Source organism: Caretta caretta, chromosome 26 (assembly GCF_965140235.1).
Source record: "Caretta caretta isolate rCarCar2 chromosome 26, rCarCar1.hap1, whole genome shotgun sequence".
Taxonomy (NCBI): domain Eukaryota; kingdom Metazoa; phylum Chordata; order Testudines; family Cheloniidae; genus Caretta; species Caretta caretta.
The window spans coordinates 12,900,210-12,913,875 of NC_134231.1; the positions used below are offsets into that span (position 1 = coordinate 12,900,210).

The 13,666-nt window shown below is 41.1% G+C and overlaps 1 protein-coding gene across 2 annotated transcripts in view; it reads left to right on the top strand.

Moving 5' to 3' along the window:
* LOC125626500 (tetraspanin-15-like) overlaps positions 1-13,666 on the top strand; it is a 290,723-nt gene that overhangs the window by 192,794 nt on the left and 84,263 nt on the right. For both annotated transcript variants that reach the window (XM_048829543.1, XM_075123508.1), the window contains one exon: positions 2,355-2,450. In XM_048829543.1, coding sequence (XP_048685500.1) covers positions 2,355-2,450 — 96 coding nt within the window. The remainder of the gene's footprint in view (positions 1-2,354; positions 2,451-13,666) is intronic.

A 13,666-nucleotide genomic window follows, 5' to 3' on the forward strand; every position in this document is an offset into this window, starting at 1 on the left:
AGATCCCCTCTCTATGTAACTAGCTATTATGTTGCAATACAAGGTGTTATGTGATGCAGTCCAGGAACAATGTTACTAACAGGCTGAAAAATGTTAAGTGGGGAGAGAATTAAATATGCGAAGGGCTCTTTGGAGAGAATACTTAGATCTCTGGTGTTAGTAGCAGCATAACATTAGTTCACTAACACCAACACACACATGTAAAAAGTAAATAAACAAAAACGGGGGAAAGAATCCGATCCAATACAACAAATCATAATTGTAGCCAACAGCCACACGACAACTCTCATGGCTCGTTGTGCTGCCTAGCCCTGTCTTCAAAGGGCTGAAATACCTATGTATTAATCCCATTTTGTGGAGGGATTTTTCTACAGACACAATCTAAGATGCTGTGGGCTTCCCTGACAGCTGTCTATGCGCGTCTCACTGATAATGGCAGGCAGGTGGATAAAGATGCTTTTATTTACTGAAGGTCTTGAGGTTGTATTGAAAATAAAGGATTTGTATTTGTTTAGAACCAGCTGGTGCCTTTTGTATCGGCTCTGCATTAGAGATCTGTGTCAACTTGTTGTTTGTGTGTCCCGGTCTGCGTAGCAGAGTCCTGTGTTTCATGACCTTCAGGGGGGAAAACAGTACATGATGATAGGTCTTTGACCATAAGGGTCAGATTCTGCTGTCCCTTACTAGAGTTGCCAGCCCTCCAGGATTGTCCTGGAGTATCCCAGAATTAAAGATTAATTTTTAATTAAAGATGATGTCATGTACAGAAACCTCCAGGAATACGTCCAACCAAAATTAGCAACCCAATCCATTACACAGGAGCAGCGTCCATTGAAAGCAATAGGTATTGTAGCTGCACGAGTGGAACAAACTTCTGTAAACAAGTTGGCCATCACCAGTCTGTCCCCTCATGGCCGAGGACTGCCCAGCTCTTTATTTCCCTTCTACCAGTCCCTGTTACGCAGCCCCTGTGCACCTTTGCTCAGCCAATCACTACACCCTTCTTGGTCTGGGTTAATTCAGATAACAACTCTAAAGTAAAACTCAAAATCCCACCAATCTGTCCCCGGGCCCAGCTTTTACCTCAGCCTGGGTAAGCGAAAAGGTTCCTTTAACAGAGTCATTTTATCCATTCTTAGGTGGTGACCTGCTCTGGGGTTTGACTTGTAGCTGCCCTGCTCAGAGCTGGCTCCTTTTGAAGACTTCCCAGAGTCCGCTCCCCTCAGCAACTATCTCAGAATACAGAATTGGTAGACAAGATTTAGGAAAAACTGAGCAGTTAAAGGAATGCACATTTTTGTGGCCTGTCTTCTAGGTTAAGTAGGCAGGGCCTGGCCATATTTTAGTCAGAATACCAAAGTGTGTGACTGCCCTGTCAAGTTTGGATTATTTGGGAAGTTGAGATTAAGGGAGCAAGAATACTCTCTCTGTGATCCAGAAAGACAGTTGGAATGACCTGAACACAAAATGACTGTGTCTGTAGACAGCAAAGCCTTTAGGTTAGGTTGATGTAAGCTGCCTTGCATTGACCTAGCTGTGGAAGTGTTTTCACTTAAATTTCGCTCCTGCTGATGTAAGTGCCTCTCTACGCCGATTTAGTAACACCATCTCCCCGAGCAGGGTAGAGTCATGGTGGTTGTCATTAGGTCAACACAGTGTCAGCATGGACACTGCTTTGCTTGTGTCAACTGTTGTTGGCTTTCAGGAGCTGTCCCACAATGCCCCACCAGGATAGTACAATCGATGCAAGCACTCCTGGTAAGGGCGTGCATCGCCAACACAAGGAAGCAAGCGTGCGCACACAGGCAAGTTAGTATCTGTGTTGACTCTTAGGCTGACATACTTTTGTAGTGCAGACATGGCCTTAGAATTTAAAGATGCAGTATGCAGCAAATAAAAGCAGAGGTTACATACAAGAGTGCTAACCCTGAAGGCTCATTAAATCAAGAGTCAGGCCCCGGAAATCATGAGACTTTAAAAAATAAATAAATGGATTCTTATTTGCCTTCTGCTGTTTCAGGTTTTAGGGATCACATTTTCGAGCTTTTCTTCGCAATTACAAAGACTGGGAATGTATGTTTTTTGTTTGCTTATTTGTTTTTTTAAATAAAAATTGAGATTCTCATGTAATCACCTGACTCCAGTAGCTGGAGCTTTTAAAAAACCACCAACTATTGTGAGATTCAAAATCACAAGACACAGCAACACTGAGGCCTAAACCTTGGACAGTGATCTGGAAAGATGGTGGTGGTTTGTAAACAGGCATCTCTGTAGCCTTGTATTTGTCTTCTGTTCTTGGTATTTTTCCAAGCATCTTCTTCACTTTGGTATTGTGCTTCTTTTTGTTTCCCCAGATGAATGCAGTTTTCCATTCCAACATCCAAGAGGGGATTCGGCACTATTATGATGACCTGGATTTCAAGAACATTTTGGATTTTGTACAAGAAAAGGTTAGTTTTGCTGTGGTTTTACTTTTTTTTATTTTAATTTTTTTTATTTTTTAAAGTGTTGGCATGTTATTGTAAAGATTGACTTGACACACTAATTCAGTCAATACTTCCAGAAGAGCCACCTGTGCTTCATTAAATACCAACCAAATAAACAACATGCACAAACCTCTAGGACACCAGAAATCCAATCGTGTTCTTAAAAAAGGTAAAATTTATTAAAAACAAAATGGAAAAAAATACATCTGGAACTTAGGGTTTTTGCTAGATCTTAAAAGAAACAATTACAAAAATTAAGCACCCAAAATAGCTTTCTTGGGGGTTCAGCTTAAAAGCTACAAGCAAACAAAAGCATCAGGGATTAGCACAGAGGAGATCCACAAGCCAAAATAAAGAAATGAACCTGATTGCGTCTAGCTAAACATTCCTAATTTACGTACGTACTTTGGGGGGGTTTCAAATAAGTAATTCTAGGTATGATCTGATGAATATTCATACCTGGTTCAAACCTAACACAGCGTTCCTGCTTATAGCATTGCTGTTCCACCTCCTTCTCCTGAGAACAACAAAGAAAAAGTTTCTTTCCCATTTTTAAAAGTTCTAGCCTTCCCATTGGCTCTTTTGGTCAGATGCCCACTCCTTTTCTTTTGCCTGTGGGCTTGTTAACCCTTTACAGGTAAAGCAAGCAGAGAACAGCTACCAAGAGAGATTTTTTTACAGCCAACCGGCTGGCTGGGTGTCCATCAAAGGGAGGTACCCCACCACTTTATTTATCACGCCATTTCATACCGTTTGCCAGAATTTGGGAATGGGTGATAGGGGATGGATCACTTGATGATTACCTGTTCTGTTCATTCCCTCTGGGGCATCTGGTATTGGTCATTGTCGGAAGACTGCACTAGATGGACCTTTGATCTGACCCAGTATAGCCATTCTTATGTTGTTATGATACCCATAAGGTTGTTTGTATGAAATGCATTGATGGCATTGTAGTTCCTACTGGATAGGTATTATATCACAAAACCTGCCATCATTATCACCTTTGCTGGGATTCTCAGCACAGAGGTCAAGAAAGGAACAAGCCATGGAGTGTGAATTACCTCCTTGTGTGCATGAGCTCCAGCTGAGACACCAGTTGTGCAATGACTAGTGAATTGATTGATTTGTATCTGCTGGCCGGAGATGTGTGTATTTTATTACAGGTATCTGTGTGGCACTCCTCACTAGAGTAGCTGGGTGTCGTATACATGGACTTGTACAGAAATACCAAGTAATTCCTGTGTGCAGGGAGCTAATAACCTACAGCCTTGATGTATATGTGTATCAGCCTTATGAGATTTCTCACCAGTTACCCACAGCAAGGGGTTTTTTGATAAGTGGACAGATTATTAATAGTTCTATTACCATCCTTACGAGAAGGGGAAAGTGGGGGTGATACAGACTTTGTGTCTGAGCTGGTACTTTTTCATAGCTATTTGACAGTGTTGCTGGACCCTGTGTTTCTTTAAAAATAGCAAGAACTAATATCTCCTGGTAGGTCTTTTAAAAATTGCTAAGGACCAGATTGAGATGCACAACAGAGAATGTGGAAGCTTCAAAATCATGCCATTCTGCCTCACTTCCTGACTACAGGCTCTGGTCACATAGGCTCCTGGGAAATGTGGTGTTGCTGTAGGGGATCTAAGGAAGGATAACTGCCAGGCAACGCGAGAGTCACTGGTCCCTATCACAAAAAGGAACACTGTTCTCTTTTTATAGTCTTGTTTGCTCTGGTAAAGACATAACACAGAGAATGGATATTCACAAAGTCTGAGCAGCAGATCTTCAATTATGTGCCTCAATAAGTCGGTTGGATAAACTAGTCTCTTTTGCACTATCTGTAAGATATCTCTGCTGAGTAACTGAGTGATGTTATCTGTTTTTTTTTAACTCTAATTAGTTCACATAGTGCTGGTCCCCTCTGCCCACTAATTACTCATTCACGTAAGCCTTTTGCACGGGAAGTTAATGGTTAAATGTTTCAGTCCATTCTCGCCAGTCCACTGTTCAGTCACGCTTCGTCCCTGTTTAATGTTGACTTCCTTCTGTACATTGTGAATAGTTGTCATGAATCTCAAAGCACAGGCATACAGTGAGCAGCTAAGCCACATGTGGGTGGCATGGGGAGTAGGACTGCAAGCCAGAATGGTCTGCCACTGGAGCTGAAGGAAGCATCTGTCTGAACCTGTCCTGTCTGTACGAGCGCTCTACTTGCTTTATGGATAAATAGAGGATTTGACTCCTCCAGGGTATCAAATGACACCATTCACCTGGCCATTTCAAAATGGGAAGGATCTTGTGACTTAAAGCATCTGAAGTCCATTGCTGGTTCTGCCACAGATTTTGTGGTTGACTTTATACAGTCTCTCTCGTGGCCTGATTTTTCAAAAATGCTGAATACAGATGCTGACTAGAGGCCAACCAACTCTAAAACATCAGGCTGTTACCTTCTCTGTAGTGTAGATTTCCTGTCTGCACAATGAGACTCCTCCCCTAGTCCCCAAACTGACCAGGGTCTTGCAGCTTCTTTAATTAATGTTTTTCATTAGCATTTGTAACACACAATGCAGCCTGTGGAAAGGACGAACTCTAAGTGACCAGCTTCAGCGTAGCAGCCGTGTTAGTCTGTATCCGCAAAAAGAAAAGGAGGACTTGTGCCAATTTAGAGACTAACAAATTTATTTGAGCATGCTCAAATAAATTTTAGTCTCGAAGGTGCCACAAGTCCTCCTTTTCTTTTTAAGTGACAAGTGCTGTTCGTTTTCAGCATCTTTGTTGAATTTAGGAGTGGTCCTATTGCGAAATGTTTTATCTCTTAAAGGTCAAGCCTGGATTCAAATTCACTGGAACAGTCCAGTGCTGCCAAAAACGTGCTGTTCTGAGCATAGTTGAGTCTCGGAAGGTGCACAGAGCCCTGCTGCAGATCACTAGTGACAGTCCAGGATTGAATCTGGTCCACACATCTTCGTTGCATCAAGTGTAGAATGCAGGAAGTGAGTTCCTTTCTGACTTGGTTAGCTTCCTTTTCCTTGGTTTTTTGCTGGTTTTCGGACCAGGGAAGTTGGAGAGAGAAGTAATCCAAGGTGCTAATGTTGCTTTGTATTCTTTCCCCATCACTGATGCTGGCAATGTACTTTTATCTCTTTGATTCAATTTGTTTCTTTAAATTAAATGAGTAAGACCCATTTCATCCACAAAACCCCTTCCCATAACTGGCAGTTCCTGTCCTCTGTTCTGCATTGTCTTCTCCTCCCCATCCCTGGCTTCCCCACATAGCTCCAATATTTTAAGCTTGAACTCCCTTATTTTATTTCTCAGCAATGCCAAGCACCTAGATTTGGCTAACTAAATCTCCAGAGTGCTTTCTTCTGAAAACAGGGATGGTTTCTACAAATCATTAGGGTTTTGCTATTGATGATCCCATGTATAGTTAAGACTGAAAGAGAAAAGGCCTTGAAGGTCCTCATTAAGCATTTTCTGATTACTTATCTGTTCTATTCCATCAGGGGGAATACACAGGACTTTTTTCAATATCCTTCCAGTGTTGCTTTTTTGGGAGGGTCAGATTTATTGCAGATCAGTGAAAACTGGTAAGCTGTCCAATACAGCAATAGCACCTTGAATGCACTCTGTACTTGCACTGCATCTAAGAACTTGCCATGACTTGTCTACCAGTACTATCACTGGTAGACAAGTCATGGCAAGTTGTTATGGTACGTCAAACGTTAGCTAATAGATGCCATACTGTTGTGAGAGGCTGTTCTTGTGGCATTTCCACCCTGACCAGAAGCAGGAAACATGAGAACATGATTATGTTCTCAACTTCCAGTGCAGTATCACTGGATAGTATGGAAAGCATCTTAAAATCTCTGTGCTCAGCTGGACGTCTTGGGGGTTTGCTCATAAGAGTTTCTAGCACTGTTGGCTGTTCTGCCTCTTCCTGCCTGCTCTTCATACTCCACCTGCTTTATATACCCCAGTATCTGTTGCTGGTTTTGTTTTGTTTTTTCATTCATTCAGGCCTTCCCTTTGGGTTCTATTTCAGGCCGTTCAGCCTAGATTTGCATGTTATACGGGAGGTATGCAGTGTTTGCACAGGTTTTTTACATTTGAGACAAAGTAATTTGACTTTACTGTAGTTTCCCTTTAATGGGCACCCGATCAAGCATTATTGCATTTATTTCTGGTATCATCAGATGGAAGTGTGGGAGCAATAGAAGTTAAACTATTAGCATAATAAATATTGCAACCCACAAGCTTGGGGGAACTGTTCCAGGTCCTGATTTTGTAGATATATCTTTGAATGAAACCTCGAATCACGAGTCAGACCCTTGAAAGCTGAGAAGGGTACGTGTTCCTTGTTCATGTCTCAAGCCTCTTTTCAACCAGAAATCAGCAGGGTTAATCTTCCAACATTTCTATAGTTCTTTCCCTTATGGAATTTAACAGATCACCCTTTTGCTGGCTAGTCAATCCATCTCATAGAATTTAACAGACTGATATGGGTTGCCAGGGGTTCAAAATCTGTAGAGATTAGATTTCATTCTTTTAGGTTTCAGAGTAACTTTCTTTTAAAACCATTATGCATTTCAACAGAATTCTATTGGCTTTGCCCAGGATCTTCAAAGGGAGGGAGATAGGCATCCCATTCCCCTTGAAAGTCAATATGAGTTGCAGATCTTGGCCTTCCATCAGTCTATTCATTTTTATAAGATTTTTCCATCAAGGTTTCCTCACTGTGAAAGGAAAATCATGCTGTTGCACTGACGAGGCCTGCTGCCTGAGCTACTAAGTGGTGCAAAACAAATCTACCAAGGGTTAAACTCCTTTTATGTTGACGGCAGCCTGCCACCCACACAGTAGCAGCCTGCAGGAATGCATAGGACCCTAAGAATTACCATACTGGATCCGACTCATCCCATAGCCAGATGGTTCAAAGGTAGGAATACCTTGGGCCAGGACTATTCCCTTTTAACTCAGCCAGTTTATTTTCTAAGCTTGAAAGAGGATTTGTAATAACTTAATGTGAAATTGTGCCCCAGTGGACTATCTTAAAGATACCGAACCCTCTGATTAGCTGTTAAAATCAAAAGCTTAGCAATTTGACTTCAAATTGAGAGTGAACTGTAATACAGTACTTCACATCTGAATAGCCCCTTTAATTGTAAAATGTCAAAGCACTTTACAAATAATGCACCTAGCTCCTCAGACCTGAGAGAGAGGTCAGTGTTATCCTTATTTCATCAGTGGGGAAATTGAGGCACAGAAAAGGAGGGAGTAAATTTCCCTTAGAATCTGTAGCAGAGCTAGGAATAGAATCCAGGAACTGGACTCCAGTTCTTTACCTTGACTAATATCATTCTTCTTCAATGGAAAAGTAAGCCAATCCCTCTTATTACTGAAAGAACAAAGTGTGAAGAACAAGATTCTTGCTATAACAAATTTATGTGTTATACATGCTTGGAAATAGCTTCAAAGCTGATATTTACTACTGCTGAAGCTTGGCAGTTTTTGAAAGTCATACCACTATTCAGAACTCATTCGGTTGCCTTAACTGAGGAAATAATAAATAAACTAGATTTTATATATTGTCAAAGGTAATAAATAATGCAAGTAATAATGCAAAGGAGATTGGTTAGGACTCAATAAGTGATTTGGATTAGTTTCCCTTACACCATATGAAGTAGTAGCTGAGCATTGATAATACTGGTCTCATGACAACTGTTGTTTTTTATCTACATATCAAATAGACTTCAGTGTGTGGGTGTCAGCAGCATAGTGAATTTTTGAAGGGTGCAAAAATCTCAGCAACTGAATTGTCAAAGGCAAGAGTCAGCAGGTGCAATTTGTGTCTTGTAAATGTCCTTTTTCTATGACTTCATGCACTACCCTTGCAGTCTGCTAGACCCAAAGTACTCTGCATTTCAATAACACCCAGGATCTCAAAGCACATTACAAATGTCAATTCAAACTTTGTCTACACACACTTGCACCAGTTTAATGGAATTGGGTTACACTGGCATCATGTAACTGGTGCAAGTGTGTTCCTATATACTCTGAGGGTATGTCTATGCTGAAAAAAGACCCCTGGCAGCAGGTTTCAGAGCCTAGGCTCCAGCCCAAGACCAAATGTCTACAGTACTGTTTTTAGCCATGAATCATGAGCCCGAGTCAGTTGATACGGGCTCTGAGATTCGCCGCCGTGGGTCTTCTTTTGCCGTTAGGCTTGATCTACCCTATACAGTGTTGCCAGCACAGCTGTGTTGACTAAGAGTGTGTGGGGGCGGGGAAATCACACTCCCTAGCTGACATAGTTATGCCAGCAACCTTCCGCCCGCTCCCAGTGTAGACACAAGTATACTGACAAAAGAGTGAGGGAGGTGGTGTAGCTATCCCAGCAATATAACTTGTTGTGCTGACATATGCTGCATCTCCACTAAGGGTCTTTGCCATCCATACCAGCAAAGGCTCTGTAGTGTAGATAAGCCCTTACTTCAATTCTCTAACCTATTCCTAATCAATTTAATCTAAACTGAAATAAGAGTGTCTACACACACTTGCACTGGTTTAACTAAACTGGATTAAAATAACACTTTTAAATTAAGCTGGTGCAACTCTGCTTGTGCACCTGCCCTGAGCCTCCTAACTCCCCTATGAAATAGGTATTAATATACCTATTTTACAAATGGGTAGACTGAGGCCCAGAGAGCTAACAGTTTTTTTTCACAAGATCATATAGCGCATCTCTCAGTGGCACAGCCAGGAATCGAACTCCTAGGTCCTGATTTAAAGCCTCCTCCCCATACCACCGAGGATGGGAGGTTTTCAAAAGTGTTTAAGGCTATGTCGGCCCTACAAGCTAGGGGTGTGCTTCCTCTGCTTATATACACATACCTGTGCTAGCTCGCATTGAGCTAGCATGAGTATAAATAGCAGTTCTCCGGGGGTTTGTACTCAAAGCAGCTAAGCCGTATCTTGACTAACACTGCCGGTGCTACTGTGTCTACACAGCTATTTATACTCATGCTAGCTAGATCAGAGCTAGCGTATGTGTATATGAGCTGGGGAGTCACGCCCCTTGCCTGTAGTGTAGACTTATCCTAAGTGACTTGGACCACTGGAACTCCATCTCTTAGGCATATTAGAGCCACTTCCTCCCCTTGCTTTATGGTTCTTTTCTGAAAAATAGTTCCATTAAAAACAAATGGAAAAATGTGTAAAACAAGTTAGCTGCTTAGCTCAGATTTATTGTTTGCACATACAAGAAATTTTTTGTGTCCCATTCTTTAGATTGAAAATTCAGGCCCACTGCTTGCCTATAAATGAGCGTTTCTTTTGCAAACATGTTCTTCCTTTTTAGTCTCTTAGAAAAAGATGAAAGGTTTCTTTCACCAGTCTTGCTCATTATCCCATGAGTCTGTCACTGGGATGTGTGTTTTTTTGTTTTAACAAACACTTGCTACAACCATCTAGAACACAGGATCGTAATACCACCATCAGATTTCTAATATCTACAATATCTTGCCTGTCATCAGCATGGATCAGTTTTGATGATGTGACCCGTAAGGCCATATCTGTTGGGTTCTATCAAAGTGTTGCAAGGAAAAAAACATGAAAACTAGCTCTTATCCTTCTTTCAGATCTAAAAACACATTTAAGTGTGGTCTCTTGTGAGAAGTAAATACTGGCACAATAAATAGCTAGGAATATATCTAGAACTTCCCCTCCAAGATCCTGACCAACACTTTGAAGGAGCTAGAAATGCCACCATGAAGAATCCACACCAGGTTTTCTTCCACCATTCGTCCTCATGTAAGACTTTTGACGCTGTAGTGATATAATCTCTTCCCGCAGAGTGGGCATGCACAATAAAACTTCATGTGGGACTGTGCACTAGAAAGGGACATTTCAAGTTCCTGAGAGCCGAGTAATTTTATCTCCAAAAAATTTACCAAATAAAAGTGTAGTCTTGAGAAATGGTAGGGGCCAGTTCTTAGCAATTGTCTCTCTCAGTGCCAATCCCGGGATGTGACTCCCACTGTGTCCGCCACATGCGGTTCTTTCCATGCTTTAGGGGACCCCACAGTTAAGCACAGCGATTAACTATGACTAAATGAAAAGGGGTGGGGGAGTAAAAGCAAAATGAAACGAGGCACAAACAGTGGTTGGTTCAGTTCTAATAATTTCTCGATGCCCCTCTGTGGAAGCTTTTAACAGAGGTTACACCTTAAAAGTGGGGTCTATCCTAGATGGGACACATCTCTAAGTAAACTGCAACCAGAGTATCATTCCTCCAAATTAGAAGTGAGTCCTTCCTATAGCCCAGTGGGCTAGCTTACCTCTATTATTCACTGCTTTGCATTATATTCTGCTTTATTTTATTCAGCAGTAATGCAAGGAACCTACAGGCCTGCATCCTTTGTAAGACATTGGCTTCAGCAGCTAGGCCCATGCTCGAGGCCTACAAACTTTTACACAGATAAACATACGTAATCCATAAGTTTTGGGGAACTGGAAGTCAAGTGTAAGGGGGAATTTTGTCCATAATGATATCCGCCAACCACAGAAACATGAGCTAACACCAGCTTCTGGAAGGTGTATATCCTGTGATCTCTCCATCTACTGTGCTGAGTTAGAGTATTTGTGATTTTGCTAAATGGATTCATAAATTATTTATTTGGGAATATAGAAGAGTTCCTGTCACTTGAGTGTTGCAGCTGTGCATGTTAGGCTTCCCATCTATATAATCATTTTAATAGTACTGGGCCTGATCTTGGGACAAGGACCTGTCAATTTTCAAAGCGATAACTGGAAATTCTTATTCATAATCTATAGACCAGGCTGCATTTTGCAGCGTATCCTAGATAAATGATGCAGTTTATAGAAGGGAAAAGGACTTTCGTTTTAAGGTTGGTGAGTGCGGTTCATTTTATCATGGATAACATAAAGAGTTTATAAATAAGCAACATGAGTAATCTTAATTAAATTCTATGAAATCAAAGAAAGTGTTTGAAATCCGTTACTTAAAACATGCCATTCAAGGAGCTGGCTTGAGGCAGACAAATTAATAAATTATTAAGAATTTAAAATTTGAATTAAATCCCACTGTTTCGCTCTATTTACCAAGATTAGCTTATGTATCTTACTTGAAATACATGGTCTAAGTAGACTGGCGTTTCACAGTAGAAGCTGTTAGTACCTTCAGTTACAATAGCATTTATCTGCTCCATTCCTGAACTGGGACAAGAGCTGACCAGGATTCTTATGTGGATCCAGAGCATCGAGATCTGGCACAACTAACAGAGTGAGTTACACTTTGTAGAACGACTTTGTAAATCAGACCTCAGGAACAGGGTTACGTGTCTTGAACCAACCTCAATCTGGGTAGTTGATTGAAGGAACATGAGGGGCTGTGTGCAGTGTAGCTGCATGGCCACAAGGGAGCATGCTTGAGGGCAGAGTTCTGTGGCAATCATCAAAGATGTTATTGTCCTTTCTTGACACCGATCCTCAGCGTGGTGATTCTTGTCTTTTTTGCTCCCAGTAAGGAGTTGCTTAGGCATTGCCAGATACCTAATTAATACCCCAATTAATATAAATATCCTATACTCCAATGGCTTCTTCTATTAGTAACCAGTTCTAGCATCAAATGACCTTGTAATGTCGCATATAACGATCTCACTATTTACATAATGTGAATCGAGAAGTTTTTGTATGCAGGCTTGCATTTAGAGAAGATATTTGCAAACATACATCTCAAAAGAGGCTTGTGCCATCTTTAAGCATTAAGGGATTGCAAGGTTTTTACAAGGTTTAAGAGGAAACATGAGTTTTAGAGCTTGTCTACACAATCCCGCAGTGTGATCTATGTGAGTGTGAACTGTAGAACGCTCTAAAGCGTTGTGTTCTAACTGCCCCAGGTAGCCCATGCTGGCACAAACTAAAAGGGACTGAGTGCATATTAACGTAGTCCTACGTCAACACAAACTGGGCAGTTCAAGCAACACATTAGCGCTCTACAATTCAAACCCCCATAGACCACACTGCAGCATCTTGTAGACAAGCCCTTAGTCATAACCAAAACATTTCCCAACCATACATGTTTGCTTTTAAGTTAAATGAAGAAGACTTGAAAGTGCCTCTAAAAGAAATTTTCTTCGGTATTTCTGTAATTCTTTGTGTGGGTTTGAAATGGAGGTTTTCCTCTGTGAAGCGAGGAGGGGGGTGAGAGAGCCCACGTTTACTGCTCTTGATAACATATCTCTCCATGTTATTTCTCTCTAAAATATCCTGAATAAACCATCCTTGCATTTTTACAAAGTCTTGTACTTGAGAGCGAGCTCATTTCTATACCAGTCTTGTATCTCATACCAGAAGGATGTACCTGGGTTGTTGATCAGAGGAGCTTGCTGATCTGCTGGCTCTTTTGATCAAAATAGTTTTTATTTAAGATCTGCATTTGCAGTATATTTACAACTAACCATTGAAGACATCTGTCAAATATTCTCTACAAAGCAAGTATCACAATAACACTTTTATACAACGTCCAAAACAGAATATAAAAAAATAGTGTTAAAACAAAATGGACATTTTACACTGGATGTCAGTCTGTGTAAATATATTTGAGGTGATCAATGTGGTGTTCTTTTCTTTGGCACTTCGGGAGTTCAGGTCTCAACTTTTCTAACGCTTTTGGAGAGCGTTTGGATTCAACTGAGAGGTATCTGCCATGAAGTTTGGATCATCATCTAAACACTGTTTAGGCAGGGGAGGAAGATACGTTTCTAATGAGGCGGGGTTGATTTGGTTCAAACTCTTAAGTAAATGCTGTGTTTTTAAAAAAAAAAACAAAAAAAAAAAACCCAGCACACAAGGTTGGGACATAAACGCCTATGAGTATCTCTTTCAGACACCGCATGCCTGGCTAAGGATAAGTCAGGGAAGAGAGAAAATAGCAATATACTGTTTGTTTTTTTAAAAACCCGATTTTTTTTTTTCCACTATCCTGAAAGAGAACCAGAGATGTCTGCCGAGAATACAGTTGATCCTTGCCACTGACCTGTCAGTGAGAAGGAGGGCTGAAGTTTACAGGGTTGAAATTCCTTGGGGAAAGCTGTTCCTTGCCAAATGTCCTCTCTTGCTCCGTATCTTAAGGACGCAGGAATAGTTTCCTTAACCTG